Here is a 19124-nt window from a genome sequence, read left to right as displayed (position 1 = left end):
CTGCCACAAGTCTTAACGACAATGGAACTTCACCTTAAAGCATGCATTTGCATATAAGCATTATTTCTCCTGAATAAAGGTATTATGTACATCCAGAGGTCAATAACAGAAGGAGAAAAGAGAAAAAAAAAATGGTACAAAGATTGAAACAGACAGCCGAAGCTGGAGAGAGATTTGTGGAACAAAGCAAGGTCAGTATGACTAGATTCTTGGCAGACAAATGTATGTGAAGGATGGGGCTAACTACGCTTTGCGTGTTTGATTAATACGGAATGAATGATTTCGGTATTCAGTACAGAGGAGTTCATTTATCGAAGGACTGCGGTGCTGTAAATAATGGATAGAGAACATGCTCCCATCATAAAACATGTGAATACAGATGCAGAGCCCAATCAATACTGATACATATGGAACATGTTCTTCAAACCAAAACACATTGGGACACAAAAGGTGATTACATTGCTGAGGAGTGAGTATACTGCAGGGAAGGGAGTTGTTCGACATCAAGGTCAGAAATGAAATGTTGCAATAATCAATACAGAAGCATAGAAAAGCAAATGCACTCCGGTACCCCAGGGAAGTGCTCCGCCACACTCTGGTTATATGGAGGGGAGAGGTCACTGGGGTCAGAAACTCTAGTACACTGCAATGTAAACTATGTATAGGTTTTGTTTTTTTTACACTGGGTGTTCTTAATATGCGGTCCTGCTCTGAAGCTCTTCATGAAACTGCAGGTGATACAAGTAAGAGAAAACCTAGGCAGCAGAAATCATGTAGATGATGACAGAATATGCAGTCAGTTACCTTCAATGAAAAGAAGCATTACTAGGTTCAGGTTTATTATTTTGGCCTTATGGGAGCTGCTACTTTACTGATGAGGCTACTGATGAGTTCTGATTCTCTGAGAATTTGTTTTTGATCAATGCTTTGTGTCACGGAATAGCTGTGAGAAACGCAGGTGAATCTAGAGAATTCACAGTCGCTTTCCTGATCGCTCCCTGTCGGATCTGAGCAGTCGTGCAAGCGATCCGAAAATTACATTTTGTGTTGTTTTAAATCCAGAGATCTGTTCCCCTGTGAGCCAGAGCAGTCCCCTCACCCCTCAGGAATGTCGCACATGGCTGGACTCCCTGCAGGGCCCAGCTCATTCCCCCTACAGCAGATGTCCCCATGGAAAGGACCAGGAAGCTGGCTCCACAGGGGGAGCCATAGAAAGCCAGACGATCCGGCACCGAGCACGGGCCATAAGAAAAGCATGGGTGGTATGATTTCCTGTCAGCATATGAAAACCGTATGTCGCACAGCTATAAAATTCATATCGTCTTGTTCGGAAAAATCTGGCCATCGTGCTGATATGGAATTCGTTGGGATAGACCGTCCGGTTATCGAGATATGAATCTTCTCAGGAGCCTGACCCGCTAGCTTAGCCGTGTCTGATGTCATATTAATCTGTATTTTCCAACAAGTCTGAAGCTGCTACCCCCCTAAATATAACGTGTATGGTTCAGGAGTTACAGCATTTCATAAGTTTAGCCCTAAAATCTCTCAGAGGGAATGAACTGTCATTGGTGGGTGACTCAGAGGGGCCGGCATTGCCACACCCCCAAACCAGCTTCATCAAAAGCACCTGGCCAGCAGGCGGGCATGAAATTCCTCCCTTTACCATCTTCATGACACACGGCCACTATGAGGAACAAGTGGTGGCCATCTTGCCAGAGCTGAAACAAAGGACATCCTCCATTTTGTTTGGATTCTAAATCTTGCTGAACTTTACTCTGAAACAAAGAACTCTAAGAACTTGAAACCGTTTTGCTTGAACTTGATGATTTTCCCACAGAAGGACATATTTCCACAAACCATAAGTATTTTCTCCCTCTTTATTTCATACTGGCTATTACTGTCTTAATAATTGTGATTTTAATAATTGTCTGTATATATTAATTATTTATATTGCGTGAATAAACGACTTTCTCCAAGTCATTCACTGTCCGCTACCCTGCTTATCAGCACACACAGAACTGATCCCGGGTCTCTGAAGATACGCTACTGTTTGTTTGTTGTTGGCTAGACAGAATACCGTGTGTTTAACCGTTTTATTCACAGGACTAGTCAGTCAGTTAGTGGGCTCCACGGTCCCATGGTAACCGTGGTGGTGGCAGTTTACTCTGAACCAGTGGGTGAAGTTGTAATCACCCGTGTCTCACAGGCTCCCTTCCGAGTTGTCTGCGGCTAATTCTTAACGGTTCCTGCGCATTGACTGCGACCAGAGTTCGCACGATCTGTGCGCTGGCACCGTTTAGAAGGCTAAGTGCGGTCAGCCACTAGGGCTCCTGTGACAGTGTTAGGCAGCGGTTGGGACCTGTGTTGTGCTGAAAGTATCTAAGATAGCACTAGCGCTATCAAGAAACGAACTAATTCGTTGGTGTAGCTGGAAGGCAATATATTTTATATATATACAGAGAGACTGTGTAGCCAGTACCCCTCCCCAAAGTTTTATTTTATTTGGCATGGAAATGTCCGGGAACTACAAGAAAATGTGCCTGGCGGACCTGCAAAATCTTTGCCAAGAGAGAGGCATTGATGTCGGCCGCAAGACACAACGGGACCTGGTAACGGAATTGTTTCAATGGGATACCCAGCAACTGCGGGAGCCGGGAGTGTCCGCTGAAGTGGATACCAGCCCATCTGACAATCGAGGGGAACCAGAGACTGAGACTCCTGACCGTACAGAGGTTGTGCATCCTGAGGGCCCTGCATCAACAGTTACGCAGGAGAATGTCAGTGTGGACCCCAACCCCAGAGTTTCTGAAAATACTCGCCCGGAACTGGCCAGTACTGGACTGTCCAGGGGTGCTGACCCGGTAATGCAGCAGGCATTACAAAAGCTGATGGAGACTGACCTGGACAAGTACCTGCAGTACATGGCGGAGCAAAAACGAGAGGAACGGGAGCGGCAAGCCGCTGCTGCTGCTGCTGCAGAACGCCACGCGGAGAGGGATGCCGCTAAGCGAGAACGGGAGCGCCAACGACAGCATGAGCTAAACATGGCAAAAGTGCAACAGGCCAGCCGGAGTTCACCGCCCAGCCTCCCTGCTGAAGGAGCTGCACCACCCGTAAGTGCAAAATTTAAATTTGCCAATATTGAAAAAGACACAGACATTGACTTGTTTTTGCGGTCTTTTGAAAAAGCATGCCGTCCGTATCGTCTGTCCCAAGACCAGTGGGCCAGACATCTGACACCTTTGCTGCGCTACAAAGCGCTTGATGCCTTCGCAGAATTGCCTGCGGAGAAGGATAAGGATTATGCTGCTATAAAAGACGCTATCATTACTAAGTACCAGCTGACGCCAGAAGCCTATCGGAAAAAGTTCAGGGCCTGGCAGAAAAAGTCTTCTGATTCGTACCGAGATGTGGTCAGCAGCTTGCTCACCACACTCCGCCAGTGGACTCTAGGCCTCACCAAAGGGTCTTATGGCATCCTGGAGGACTTGATAGTCCTCAAACAATTTCTGAACATTTGCCCTGCTGATGTACGACAGTTTGTGTTAGAACGCAGGCCGGCTTCAGCCACTGTCGCTGCAGACCTTGCTGAGACTTTTGCAACTACCCGGGTGGCTGATACCCGCAGAACTGTCCCATCCAGCTGGAGAGGAGGTCAGCCCAATACCTCGGCAGACTCTCCTGCCCCTGTGAGCCGTCAGCCACAGAGGCCATCCAGCACAGCTTCTGCACCCAGGGCTGCAGCGCCTGGAGAGGTCACCTGTCACTACTGCCGCCAGCCCGGACACATGAAATTCGACTGTCCGGAGCGGAGACAGACACCACCAGCACCTGGATCATCTGCATCACCTGTACCTCACCCACAGCAGAGGCAACCCGCCAGCGAACCACAGCCTGGATCATCAGATTTTGTCCTGTTTGCCCGCGGAAAGGAAATCCGCGACCGAACCGACCAGCAGCAACTTGTTAGAGTGAACGGCAAAGTTGTCACCGGATTTCGAGACACCGGAGCTGACATCACGTTAGTTCACTCACACCTTGTGCCAAAGGAGAGCATCAGCTCCAGCCGATCCCTTGCCCTTACTGGAGTAGAGGGCACCCTTTTTCACATAGCCCACGCGAGAGTGAAGCTGGATTGGGGAGGAGGGGTCCACGAAAGGGTTGTTGGGGTTATGAAGGATCTCCCAGTCCCTGTGTTGCTGGGGACTGATTTGGGCAAGCTTGTGTCCTACTATGAACCTGCCCCGACCGCCTTGTCGCTCACGGAAGGAGACGGACTCTCCACCCACCACCAGGTACTTTATACACTTGGGGGAGCACCAGGGGGAGGTGGGTTGAATGTGCCCAGTTCAAGGGTACCAGGTTCAATAGTGCCTGCTTCAAAGGCACCTGAGTTTGATGTACAGACTGTCTGTTGTGATGATGCTGTAACTGTACCTGAGTTTACTGTACAACCTGTCTGTAATGAAAAAATGTCTATACCTATCAATGTCATTACTGCATGCAATGATGATTTGAGTAATGTCCGTCTGTGCCATTCTGACAGTGTACCTGTGCTAGCAGTACCGCGCAGCTGCACTGCTCAGAACCCGAACTCAGAACAGGTGGAGGGGGTTCCGGCCTCCTCCCCCTCCTCTGACCGCAGGGATGAGACCTTTCAGCCACTGCCCTCGTGTGACATGAGCCAGTTGGCTGAAACTGACAGCGCCGTATTCTCAGCCGCACTACGAAGTGACCCAAGCCTGGAGGTGCTCAGGCAGCAAGCCGCTGAGCCCCTCGCAGACGGGGCCGCTTTCAAGGTGTACTGGGAAGGTGGGAGACTGTACAGTGAGTCTGTACAGCCCCCTACAGGTAGATCCCACGCGAATACCAAATGGCTTGTGGTCCCGAGTGCGTTCAGGGGACATGTGCTGAAATCCGCACATGGTAATCCTCTGACAGGGCACTCAGGGGTCCGCAAGACACTTGCCGGTATTTGGAAACAGTTTTATTGGCCCCGGATGAACAGGGATGTAGCAAACTACTGCGGAGCATGTGCCGTCTGTCAGGAGCTGGAAAGGTCCAGGGATTCCCGCGGGGTTCCCTTAGATCCACAGCCACTTAGCAGGGGAACCCTGCGTGGGCTGGCTGTTGACCTAACCAACCCACTGCCCGTTGTCAGCAGTCCCGGCAGACACCACGTCCGACTGCAGTGGCGCAAACGCCCTGTCCAGAACGGTCCATGTCGGGTCAACCCTGAGGGTAGCAGACCGCGACCAGTCCAGGGGAACCGAGCCACAGGCTCCAATAGGTTTCCCTGCCGCACCGGCAACCCGAGACCCGTCAGCCAGGTTGGCCGACACCGGAACGCTGATGGGCTGTCCCGGTGTCAGGGGGAACTAGGCCCAACAGCGCCAATGGCTGCTACGACGGATGTCTTGCTAACAACCCTCTACACAGCGTCAGGAAAGGGAGGTGTCACGGAATAGCCATGAGAAACGCAGGTGAATCTAGAGAATTCACAGTCGCTTTCCTGATCGCTCCCTGTCGGATCTGAGCAGTTGTGCAAGCGATCCGAAAATTACATTTTGTGTTGTTTTAAATCCAGAGATCTGTTCCCCTGTGAGCCAGAGCAGTCCCCTCACCCCTCAGGAATGTCGCACATGGCTGGACTCCCTGCAGGGCCCAGCTCATTCCCCCTACAGCAGATGTCCCCATGGAAAGGACCAGGAAGCTGGCTCCACAGGGGGGGGCCATAGAAAGCCAGACGATCCGGCACCGAGCACGGGCCATAAGAAAAGCATGGGTGGTATGATTTCCTGTCAGCATATGAAAACCGTATGTCGCACAGCTATAAAATCCATATCGTCTTGTTCGGTAAAATCTGGCCATCGTGCTGATATGAAATTCGTTGGGATAGACCGTCCGGTTATCGAGATATGAATCTTCTCAGGAGCCTGACCCGCTAGCTTAGCCGTGTCTGATGTCATATTAATCTGTATTTTCCAACAAGTCTGAAGCTGCTACCCCCCTAAATATAACGTGTATGGTTCAGGAGTTACAGCATTTCATAAGTTTAGCCCTAAAATCTCTCAGAGGGAATGAACTGTCATTGGTGGGTGACTCAGAGGGGCCGGCATTGCCACACCCCCAAACCAGCTTCATCAAAAGCACCTGGCCAGCAGGCGGGCATGAAATTCCTCCCTTTACCATCTTCATGACACACGGCCACTATGAGGAACAAGTGGTGGCCATCTTGCCAGAGCTGAAACAAAGGACATCCTCCATTTTGTTTGGATTCTAAATCTTGCTGAACTTTACTCTGAAACAAAGAACTCTAAGAACTTGAAACCGTTTTGCTTGAACTTGATGATTTTCCCACAGAAGGACATATTTCCACAAACCATAAGTATTTTCTCCCTCTTTATTTCATACTGGCTATTACTGTCTTAATAATTGTGATTTTAATAATTGTCTGTATATATTAATTATTTATATTGCGTGAATAAACGACTTTCTCCAAGTCATTCACTGTCCGCTACCCTGCTTATCAGCACACACAGAACTGATCCCGGGTCTCTGAAGATACGCTACTGTTTGTTTGTTGTTGGCTAGACAGAATACCGTGTGTTTAACCGTTTTATTCGCAGGACTAGTCAGTCAGTTAGTGGGCTCCACGGTCCCATGGTAACCGCGGTGGTGGCAGTTTACTCTGAACCAGTGGGTGAAGTTGTAATCACCCGTGTCTCACAGGCTCCCTTCCGAGTTGTCTGCGGCTAATTCTTAACGGTTCCTGCGCATTGACTGCGACCAGAGTTCGCACGATCTGTGCGCTGGCACCGTTTAGAAGGCTAAGTGCGGTCAGCCACTAGGGCTCCTGTGACACTTTGTTTTAACACGGAGGCTTAACAGGAACCTGAACTGAGTAAAATTATTTAAAATACGATGTAACTTCAAATGAACATTATATAGTTACTTTGCCATCAGTTCCTCTCAGAAGCTCACCATTTTCTTCTGACGGATTCCTTTCAGTTCTGACCACATTTTGTCAGAACTGAAATATATTCATGTTGCTGTCAGTTATATATCATTTGCTGTCAGCTATAACTGACAGCACAACTGATTTGCCAAGTAATGTCCATGTTTCCCTATGGCTAAAGTGGGCGATGTTACAGTTTAACAGTGTGCTGACCAGAAAGCTGTTATGGGGTAATGACCATTTTCAAAATGGAGGAAGGAGAATTCCCTTGATCACAGTGGACAAACAGGACACAGTAGAGGAGAAAGAGATTGAGGAGTAGACTACCCGGGAGGCAAGTATGACTTGTGTATGTTTATTTTGACTTTTAACCACCTTAGCGGTATGGACGAGCTGTGCTCGTCCATTACCGCCGTGGTGGATTGCTCAGCCCCGGGTGGGTCTTTGACAATTTTTTTTTAAAACACGTAGCTAGCACTTTGCTAGCTGCGTGTTTCACTCGATCGCCGCCGCCGATCCGCGAAAGAGGGCCCCCCCAGACCCATTGCGCAGCCTGGCCAATCACCGCCAGGCTGCGCTAAGGGGTGGATCGGGACTACCCCTGAGGTCATGACGTCATTCCGATCGTCGCCATGGCGATGAGGGAAGCCCTAACAGGAAATCCGTTCAGAGCGGGATTTCCTGCTGGATATGATCGCCGGCGGCGATCGGAGGGGTGGGAGGGATGCCGAGGGAGGGGAGAATCATGTAGCTAGCGCTAGGCTAGCTACATGATAAATACAAAAAAAAAAGTGGAAAAAAAAAACCCACTTGCAGCCGAGCGCCGCAAAACAATCAGACGCCAGGGTGGTTAATTTTCAGTCTAGGTTTTCTTTAAAGGGAATCTGAAGTGAGAGGAATACAACTTCATTCTCTTATAAACAATGCCAGTTGCCTGGCTGTCATGCCAAGTTTTTGGCTTTAGTTGTTTTTGACTCACACACTTGCTACAAGCATTCAGCTGGTGAATTCAAACCTGCAACTACCATACAGCCAGTAGAGTCAGACCAGAATCAAAGCCCAAAGCATCTGATCTGCATACATATTCTGGGCAACTGACTTCAATATTCAAGGCAGAGCGTCAGCAGAAAAGTCAGGCAACTGGCATAGTTTGAGAATGAAGATGGCATCCTTCATTTTCCTCACTCTAGGTTCCTTTTAAATCCATTATTTCTAACATGGCCACAAAGAGGTTATTAGCTCTTCACTTCTGCCCTGGAATATGTGTACTCTGCGGTGTTGCTTGAAAACTTTTTTCAGATGCAAGGCTTACTCAAAAGTACAGTAGTCAGTTGCACAGTTCTAAAATCAAGTCTAGACCATGGCCTGCCTATCTCTATATTTTAATATTCTGCCAACAAAGAGAAGATTGTGATGAGGGAATAGTCATCTTCCCTGAACAGCCTTATTGGACTGGAGAAGCACTTTCACCATCTGCTTCCAGTTGCTGGTAGGCCTTTTACCAGGGTTTAGCCTATTGTAATTTATCACATATGTGGAGACTGTATGTAAGTGTGTGGGATCACATAAGATCAATTTCTTTTTTTCTGACTGATTAAATAAATATCCTTAAAAAAAATAAAATAATAAAAAAAAATGTTGCAACATGTGCCAAAAAAATCAAGCAACTTTGCATGTTTGAAAGCAGGGCTCCAGAGAAACTGTTCACACTGACAGTGGTGCTCATCACTATAAACCTCCTCTTCCCCGCAACTGCCTGGGGCTTCCTTTTATTACACAGCTCCCCTTAACCCACAATGTGATGCAGCGCTGTATAGAAAAGGCATATACAGCACAGATGAATTTTGGCACAGTGGAGAAAGGTGTCCCATACACTTGTACTGAATGAGGAGGCAGCTTTCCATACTCTCAGCCAGCAGAGGTGTTGAACTGTGTGCATCGCTCTGAACCACTGCCTGCATCAATAGGCTATAAAAATTGTCAGAACACTGTGTCCTTAGAGCAATGCAAAAACATTTAAATCCTGGAAATCTGCTATGAGTTGGGGGCTGCTTTTCTGCTTTAATGTGCTGAGTAATGTGCTTACTTTACTAAAATAAGGTACAGTTAAATAAGCTTCAGCTTGTTTGTTGTAGTTTTGAATGGTGATTCAATGTACAAGAACCTCTTTAGGTTTTTTATTGTCGTCTTTCGTCTCACCTTTGATAATTAGCTTCATATTCTGAGAAGTGAGGAAAAGCGAGGACATTTATTTTCAGACGTAACAGGTGGCAACAAATAAAATATTTTTTGTTAAGTGGGAAATAACTAGACACTTTTGATATGATGCCAGTTTGTGCACATTTTACACAAACAAAAGTATGCAGCTTAAAATTGGACCATTTTCTAGCTGCATACATTTGCAAATAAAATTTGCATAATCCTGCATCAACTCTGAATTAGTTGCATCCCAATCACCATCCCTACTCCGCCTGTTTTTATTTCTGGCAGTCCTTTCCTGTTTTGGGGACCACCTGTTTTCATATTAATGACAAAGCTCTAGGGAAGTCCCAGAGACAGGAAGTAAGGGAACCTCTCTCCAATACAGGCAGCACAACCCCACAAAGGTTTTTGACCTGCTCTCAAATAATTCAAAACTAACATAGGAAAAACAAACAAACATTGGAATGGTCTCTAAAGTTTGGAGGGGTCAAGGAAGGGTTCAAAGTTTTATAAACTGTAATGAGGTTATTGGATGTTAAAGTGTACCTGAGATGGACAATTATAAACGAAATATACATACCTGGGGCTTCCTCTAGCCTGATCGCTCCCTCGTTGTTCTTAGTCGCTGCCTGGTTCATTCGCAACTGGCCCCGGTAAGTCGGCCGGTCGGCACAGGCACAGTCCAGCCAAGCACGCTCCCCTGTCTCGCTCCCATTGCCAGGGGCATTCTGCACCTGCGCTGTAGTACTGTGCAGGCGCAGACGCTCCCGGCAACAGGATCGAGACAGGTGAGTACATGTGTAGTTGGCCAAGGACTGAAGGACTTTCCTGGGACAATTTGCAGAAGGCAGAGGAAGACGACGAGGGAGGGTTAAGCCTGGAGGAAGCCCCAGGTATGTATATTTTGTTTACAATTAACCATCTCAGGTTCCCTTTAAGGCATTTCCTACTACTCTTCCCTTTTAAAGTGTACTCGAGGCGACGTGAGACATGATGAGATAAACATGTGTAAGTACAGTGCAAAACATTAATTTTTAAGCATGGAAGTGGCAGCTTCTTTCTTGTCAGTACCTCGTCAGAGGAATATAGTAAACCTTACTGATGAAAAAGTTACAGCCATAAACATTTTCCTGGCACGCCGCAACACATGCAGGAGCCATTCTCCTGCACGTTTTTAATGTGTAACCGGCCTTATTATTATTAGTATATCTTTGTTGAATTAAAGGCACCCAGTACACAAAAGGAGTCATGCCACCCCTCATCTAATTAAACCTGTAGCTGCTCTGTATTTTTAGGATAGTGCCAGGTGATGTGGCATCCAGAAACACACAATAACACATAAAATCAACAACAATAACAAAAGATGTAATACCACATTGCTGTAAAATTAGATCCTTATTGCATGTGTATTGAACATTTACAGTAATTCAGATTGCAAAAGAAACTGAAAAATAGCACATATGATAATAAAATGAAAGCTGCAATGGGAACAAAGTGCCGAAACTCATAAAACTGCTTATTGTTTTAAGCCCTGTATCACAAAAAGCTAAAAAAAAGGTAACTTACCTTAATTTATCAACAGTATCCCTTTACTACAATCTTATGAAAGAGGCCAGCTGTGTCTGCAACTACACTAAAGCATACCAAGCTAAATAAACTGTTTGCCAAGGTGATCCCCAGTGAGCATCCATGAAAAAGCTAAAGCATTTTTTGCACTGAAGCGTTTCAGGTTTTGTTTATAGTCATGGCTAATGATCTCTTCCATTGCTGCGCAGTTCTGAAGAGTTCCCAATTACGAGGAAGCCTCTTCTGCGGTGTACAGACACAAGAGGGGAACAAAACAAATCCTGCATTCTAAGAAGGAAAAAAAACCTCTTTCTGGCTGGAATATTGCAATCTTGTTAAGCTGGGTCCCCTGACATCACCACTGCAGAAGTAATGAGCCTGCTTGCCAAATAAAGCCTTGAATTAGGAATCGTCAAAGACTCCGTGTCTCAGAGAATGCGAAAATGCCACATTACTATGCAAATATCTCCCTTTTTCTTCCCTAATTAAATAGCATGTTCTGCAAAGCAATTCATCTCTATATCGGGTTCTACTCTAGCTCAAGAGTAGCTTTCATTTCCTTAGATGGTTTTCTCCACAATCAAATTAGGTAAAGCCAAATTGATGCACCTAGTTGCTTATCTGTAGGTGGAAATGAGAGGTAACCTGTACTATATTTTAAAGTGACAAAGTACAGTAGACTAAGCTAAAAAAGCTTAAAGTAGAGCTCTGGGCTTTGGTACAAAAGCACACCCTCCCATCCTAACCTTGTCCCCAATACAGATCGGAGTAGCAAAATTTATTTTAAGTTAAGAGGCGTAAAATGTCCTACGTGGAAGTAGTCCTCTTAATGGTCAACTGAAGCGAGAGGGATATGGAGGCTGCCATATTTATTTCCTTTTTAAACAATACCAGCTACCTGGTAGACCTGCTGGTCTATTTGGAAGCAGTAGTGTTGGTATCCCACCAGAAACAAGCATGCAGCTAATCTTGTCAGATCTGACAATAGTGATATAAACATCTTATCTGCATATGCTTGTTCTGGGTCTATGACTAAACGTGTTAGAGGCAGAGGATTAGCAGGACTGCCAGGCAACTAGTATTGCTTACAAGGAAATAAATATGGCAGCCTACATATCCCTTTCGCTTCAGTTGTTCTCTAAGTTTTCTAGAGAATTTCATGTTTAAAGACTCTGGACTAATGTAAGAATTTCTATGTGTACATTATCCTCTACTGCTAGAGTACTGACTGACTGACTGACTGACAAGAGCTATGTGCGGGGCAGTCAATGTTCAAATGGTCCTCTCCAAAACATTGAGCTGCTCAAGACGCTAGCTGCTAGCAGAAAAGCAAAGTGGTAGGACACTTGTACATATTATTTCAAAAACAGCTGCTCAAAGATAATCCTGCAATCCAAAACCTTCCTTTGCTATACAGGGAATATAGGCACTCACTGTTTCTGTTAACCCTCGGCTAGATGGGTCCCCAGCACTTATGGGGTCATCTGGCCTCCCCCTGCCTTAAAGCATGTGCAGCCAGGGTGGAAGGGAACGTGGGCGCAGAGGGGGGGAGGCAGATCTAACAGTGCAGCTAAGCCGACCCAGCGGCCAACATTTGGGGTAGAGCCCAATTATCTCTACGCCTCTGACAACAGACATGTTTGTAAGTGTGCACTTTTTAAAAAATTAAAGTGGTTTTACAATTTTATGCTCTGGTGGCCCCGAATATGTTTATTTTTGAGATGTGATGATCCTGTAATATCGGTTGGAGACAGCAGATGGGTTTTTCTTTCTGAGAGGCAGGGGGCAGCCAGATGACCCCATAACCGCCGTGGATCCATCTAGCTTAGGGGGTCAAATAATGGTGAGTGCCCACTGCTTGAAGTGTGGAGGTGGTATCTAACAGAAGTAGGACAACCACCAGCTGAAGGAAACATTTTTGGACTGTCTTCTGTATGATTTATATTCCCTGTAAAGGAAAGGAAGATTTTGGAAAAAAAAAGTAAGATATCCAACCAATGAGGTTTACCTGAGCACCCAACAACTTGTTGTGGACATCTTGGTGGGCCTTCCTTAGAAGCTTGCTTTCTTCACGCAGCTTACCAATGGTATCTGTAAGAACAACAAACAGTGAAGTTGTGTAAGTTGAAGTTGTTCTCCAGAAGATGTGAAAATTGTGTGACCTTCTGGAGAAGTGACAGTCGTCACTTAACATGTAAAGGGGCACAGGAGGATAGTGGGCTTCCACCAGGAGTTGCAGGACTGGGTAAGAGACGGTACTGCTTAGCAGTCATTCACTACTTATTGACAGTGTGGATCCATTGCTTGGCTTTGTGACCTATGTTTGTGGAAGGTTATCACTAATGTTTGTTAACCAATTTTTGTGGTTCTATCCCCATGCCCTGTCCATGGATTACATTATACTGTACAATACTGTTATTTACTATACTAGTAGGAATTCTTGTCCTCTTGTGCAATTGATGGGATTTTAATTGTTTTTATGGTGGTTTGGGATACGGTCCCTAATACATTTTTTTGACCAATATTGCAAGTTTATGGTGACATCATTATATATTGTTTAGATAGATACTTTTCTTTGGGTATAAGAGTTAAACATGTCCATGGCAACTGCCCTGTTTAAGAGCTTATTGTTCTTATTTGTTTGTTGAAGCATTAAGTGACTGATTTTGGAATGCGATTTTCAGAGTGATTTTAAAGGAATTTGCATTTTTGCACACTCCTTTAAGTTGAAGCGTTTCAAAAAAACGCTACATGTAGCAAGATTTCCATTTTCTAAAAATTGAAAACTGCAGCGAGAACGCCCTCAGAGGGGGACACTTCAGTAATGCTTTGTTGATTGACGGCAATTGGCCACTGAAGGGCAATGATCCCCAGTGTGAACCAGCCCTAAATGGAGCACAGACCAGGGCCTCGATTCACAAAGCGGTGCTAACCTACTTAGCACGCCTAAAGACTTTGGGCGTGTTAACCAGGGTGCTAAGTAGGTTAGCACAGTTTTTTAAAAATCACATCGTGCGCAAAGTCCCGCGCGCGAAACGTTGCATTGGGGTGTGACGAAAACGGCGCACCTGATGGGCCTATAAGGTCGCATGGGGTTGCGACCGCACCCCATGCGACCTTATAGGCGCATCGGGTGCGCTGTTTTCGTGGCACCTCGATGCAACGTTTCGCATGCACTGCGCCATGCGCGAGCAAAACATGCGCGCGAGTGCTATTTATCACGCCTAAACGAACTGCAGGTGTGATACAGGGCTTTTCATAAGCGTGCTAACACTTAGCACTGCTTTGTGAATCAAGCCCAAAGTCATAACTGCTTTGTGTAAACTGAGGGGAAAAATCAAGTCGAGGGGAGGGTTAGAAGGTAGTACTGGGGCATCCCCAGCTGTCGTCTACCCATACTTCCACGCTCATATCAAATCAGTCCCACGGATCTGTGAATGACTAATCCTGTACATTTTTTTTCTAAAGTATGATCAGATCAGATCATTTTCACTGGATGGTTAGATTGAGAGTGAATACTGGACAAGCCCCATCTCTCAAAATATCTGACAGCAAATATTACCCTCTTCCTCCACTATACCCTCTCTATATTTCCAGACTTTTCTCCCCTGAAGTAACCTAACCTAGTCCTGCAAACAAAACAATAAGCCTACCTTCATCGGCAATGAAACAGGGAACAAAATGGGCCTTAGAAACCTCACCATATAGCGGGAAAATGCAAGTATGTTAGCAGTGCTGTACTAACGTCTTGGCACACTTTAGTTATGTTGAATGTCAATTCCGAAGTAGGTATTCTGACTGCAAGGAACTACTTATTGCTAGCCGCTATTACCACAAGCCTCTTCCTTGCGCAGCACAGTTTCACCAGGATTAAGTAAGAGGTTCTGAGGAAGAATAGCTGGGAGATGTCTGCATACACTACTGTGCTTCTGGTAATCAAAGCAGATCAGACTTTATTCAAATCATAACCAGGCTGCTAAATGTCACTCTAACCGAGACTCACTGCTTGCAGTATTGTATCATGCAAATAGAACAAAGAACACAATGGCCATTCCACAAATACAATAGGGAACAATCTCATATCTAAACAGAGAAGCATACAGAATAATCTACATAATTGCTCTGCAGGCACGCTACACATTGCACGCTTACTGAACTGGCATAGCATAGCCAAATACTGTAAGAAACTAATTTCACATCTATAAGAGCAAATACTTCCATGGAAAGCTAAACTAGGGTTTAAAAAAAAAAGAAAAGCGTTGAGCAGCCTACAGCAGACTTTTTGTAGAAGCAATATTTGAGGCTCTACCTAGAAGTGTCAGATAAACTGCCCTATTGGTAAAACACCACTGGACTGGATGACGAGACTACTAAGAAAGAAACCAGAAGACAGATAGGGTGAGGTAACCACACAATGTCTTGCAGGTAAAAAACTTACCCGGTCTTACCAGGTCTGGCTGGGAGCATTCTGCACCGGTGTAGTAGTACTGTGCAGGCACAGACCGCTCTCAACCACGAGAGCGAGACGGCCAAACCGACTGGCCAAAATGACGGGACCCGTTACGGAAGATACAGAAGACTGAGGACGGCGGCGTGGGAGCGATCAGGCCAGAGGGGGCTGAAGGAAGCCCCAGGTATGTATACATTTTTTGTTTTTTCTTGACTCTGAGTCCCTTTAAAAAATCCTACCTCAGGGAGGATGCAGGGTAGAACTGCAGGAAATGGGAGGTGCTCAGAGAATAGAATAATGGAGAGAATATGGGGTGTAGTTTCATACTTACCTCTCAGAAAATCCCACTAAATTCGGGTTAGTACTTTACAGGGAAAACAATGGTGGTTAAAGACCACTTCAGTCTAAACTTCCTTTAGATTGTAAACGTGCAAGGGCAGAGCTCTCTCCCTTTTGGGTCTTAAAAATTGCTGTGTTTTGCTAACCACCTTACAACTGCCTAACGCCAATTGGCGGTCGCAAGGTGGCTCCCCCCGGACCGCATAACGCCAAATGGCATGAAGTCCTGAGGCAGTGGTTTGCAGGGGATCGCGCATGCTAATGTGCGCGCATCCCCACTTGAATGACGAAGCTCCACTCCATCAACAGTTTGCCAGCGGCGATCAGACTGTTAGACGGCGAAACCACCGTCTATTTACAGTGTACAGTGCTGCAATCTACAGCAGCGCTGTATTGGGGACAGCCGTGTCACTCGGCTGTCCCCGGGGAGGCTCAGAGAGCGATCGGTTCTCATAGGCATCAGCCTATAAGAGCTGATCGCTATTATTGGCTGTCGGGGGGAGGGATAATTAAATAAAAAATAAACATTTTTATTCAAAATTAAATAGCATATACATTATTAATAAAAAAAAAATCCAGCAGCAGCAGCAGCAGCGATCGGAGCCCACCAACAGAGCTTTCAGAAAAGGGAGGGGGGGTTTCACATCTGTTCTGTGCATTGCTCTGCAGCTAGCAGTTAAAGCTGCAGAGGACTTCACTGTAAAAAAAAAAAAAAAGAAAAAGAAAAAAAAATGCCTGGTCACTGGGGGGGGGGGGGGGGGTTTGGGGGTTGAAACCTGGAAACCTGTGGTCCTGAAGTGGTTAATAACCATACAATTGTCATTGTTCATCTATTATTTTATGTAGCAATGTCTGTATATTATGTACCCGTTTGTTTCTTCTATTGTACAGTGCCGCAGAAGATGATGGCGCTGTATAAATTATTCAGAAAGCTATTCTTACACATTTCAGTGACCAGATGTGTGCTTAACACCCTCAGGCAAAAATAACCTGAAGTCTTGTTTGCCCCAAAAAGTGTTGTTATTACTAGATTTTATTTCTAAAGCTCAAACACATTTCACAGCACTGTACGATATATAGAGGGTGGAGATACTGCAGACACAGAAAACCGGCCAAATCGGGCATAAGCATTGTACACTCGCTAGATTATTCTCTGTTGACTTGCAATTTAGTGAAGCCGCTTATGACAAACCATTTACTACCCTCTATATTGGTCTGCTTTGAGGTCTTAGAAATTGAAGCTTACTGTTACTCACTTTGCAGGCTGAGAATCTCATTATCTTTCTGTTGCAGGAGTTGGGACAGTTGCTGGTTGTGCTGCTCTAAGGATTTCCGGTGTTCCAGCTTTAAACTGCTGTGCTCCACTTGTAAGTCAGAAAACTGCTTCTTCATCTCATCATTCTGGGTCTAAATTAAAATGGAAGGGAAGTCAAAGTAATTTATGAGAAATGGCAGAAGGGGCTTATCAATGAAGTTAAATGCCAGAAATAGCAAAAGATGCACATCAACTTGTAGGCCCCTTTAGGATCGGCTCGCACTGGGCATACATATGAAATCAGCGCCGGTAGACTTGGGCGCAGGATACAGCCGGTATATGGCTGATGCTGCTGCTGCACAAGTCTGGGCCACGTTAATTACTATTCCCCCTCCAGGCCGCCATGGATAGTGGGGGGAATGATATAATTCGGCTTTCAGCTATTGCTGGAGGCCGAATTATTGTGCTTTTTAAGCAATTTCGGCTCAGTCTTCTGACGGTGCCGACGTTACTCACTGAGCGCCGCTATAGACTGATTCCCATTATAATCTATGGCGGCGCCGGCTGCGCCCAAATTTAGCAGCGCTGAAAAGCACTGCTCCGCACACCAGGGCCCATATGCAATTAACTTTTTCTCGAGTTTTCTCCTAGGTGATGCATTCAAAAAACTCCTTTTAATCCACCAGCAAAAAAATAAAAATAAATAAATACTCTAAATAATTTTGACAGTACTTTTTCACCTATTTTTGATGCTTTTTCCATCACAAAGGGATGAAAAGTTATTCTAAATCAATGATGAAAAATTCTCTACTAGGAGAAACAAAATGCATATGGCCCCAGGTCTGCTGCCAGACTGTCTTTAGGAGTGGGTGGCAACAATCAACAGATCTGTACATCCAACCCATGCTTTCTTTGGGCCAATTCACACCGGATATAGGAATGTCTGTTGGGATATTGGGATGGATCACTGAAGAAGGTACAGTGCATTGAATATGCTTCAGGAATATGGAGGCTGACATTTTTATTCTCTAATAAACAATGCCAGTTGCCTGACTTATGTTCTGATGCTCCACCTCTAATGCTTTAAAGCAAACCTGGGAGTTAGAAAAAAAAAACACAAAAATAAAATATTACCTAAAGCTGCTCACCCTCTGGACCAGGATGTATTTTTTGTTTTTGTTTTTTAATTTGTAAAAATCAAGTGCAAATTTCATTAAAGATGGCCATGACCCCGGAAGTCCTTGTGGCGTGTACATGTAACGTGTGCATTCCCCTGGCACTAAGGCATGGTCACAGCATAGTACATACTTGGGAGTGCAGCTGCAGGGAAGTGGAAATGCTTTAGGCAACAATGAGCATCTTGCAAGCATCCCATTGCAGCTAAAATGCCTCCCTTCCCGCTCCCTTCATTTGACCAAGCTGGGACTATACTGATGGACTGTGGCCAACAGGGGGAGCCTTTAATGGCACCACAGGCATGCAGAGGTAGGTGTCCAATGACAATAAAACTGTATGGCCAGTTTAAGTGAAAAAAAATAGCTTCAAAAATACCTTAGCGCACACGAAAAAAATTAAAAATAAATGAGGAGGGGGGGGGGGTGCAGGCATGTGTAGTCGGGCTCTCCTCATGCCTACTACTACCGCCGTTTTCCTCCGTCCCCCTTCTTTACCGTGTACCAGTCCCCAAACTTACTTCCTGGTCACAGCGGACTGCACAGGCCCTTCCCGGTGATGTGCATTCTTGCTTGCGCGCCTGCTCTGCGTAGGCGCACTATATCACAACTATGTAGTGCGCCTGTGCAGTGCGCTCCCGGCCACAGTGGGCATTCGGAGAGCCCACTACAGAATCCTGCTCCTCCCGGTTTTAATTTTTTTTGTGCACTAAGGTATTCTTTCAGGCACCCTAAGTCACTGGCCCAGAATGAGCATGCAGATCAGATGCTTTGACTCTGCTCTGACTCCACTGGCTGCATGCTTCTTGCAGATGTGTGCCTCAAGACTACTAAAACCTGAAGCCCAGAATGACAGCCAGGCAACTGGCATGGTTTATAAGGGAATAAAGATGGAAGCCTTTGTATTCCTTTCACTTTAGATTGGGTATTTCTTGGGGATACAGTACATCCATAAATAAAATAAAAATCTACATAAAACATGCATAAAATAAAAATTCCTTAAAAAAATGCAAATGAAGAAACCGCTACAAAAATAAATACCGGGAAGAAAATTCCAAAACGTTTTTATCCAGTTCTGGGATCGGTCATAGTTAAAAACTATACCACATTTGTGGCTGCCTACACATTATGCAGTGTAGTTTAAACGCCGCCCAATCCCATGCACAAAACTAAAGACAGCTG

General features: G+C 45.5%; 1 protein-coding gene across 3 annotated transcripts in view; it reads right to left on the bottom strand.

Moving 5' to 3' along the window:
* The window catches only part of LOC137521396 (Golgi integral membrane protein 4-like), a 212441-nt gene that overhangs the window by 106461 nt on the left and 86856 nt on the right, over positions 1 to 19124 (bottom strand). For all 3 annotated transcript variants that reach the window (XM_068240577.1, XM_068240579.1, XM_068240578.1), the window contains exons 5-6: positions 16772 to 16922; positions 12735 to 12817 (exon numbers count right to left, since the gene is read on the bottom strand). In XM_068240577.1, the coding sequence (XP_068096678.1) occupies positions 12735 to 12817; positions 16772 to 16922 (234 nt within the window). The remainder of the gene's footprint in view (positions 1 to 12734; positions 12818 to 16771; positions 16923 to 19124) is intronic.

This window comes from Hyperolius riggenbachi, chromosome 6, assembly GCF_040937935.1.
Source record: "Hyperolius riggenbachi isolate aHypRig1 chromosome 6, aHypRig1.pri, whole genome shotgun sequence".
NCBI classification, from domain to species: Eukaryota; Metazoa; Chordata; class Amphibia; order Anura; family Hyperoliidae; genus Hyperolius; species Hyperolius riggenbachi.
This window is presented reverse-complemented; position numbering and strand designations above follow the sequence as displayed.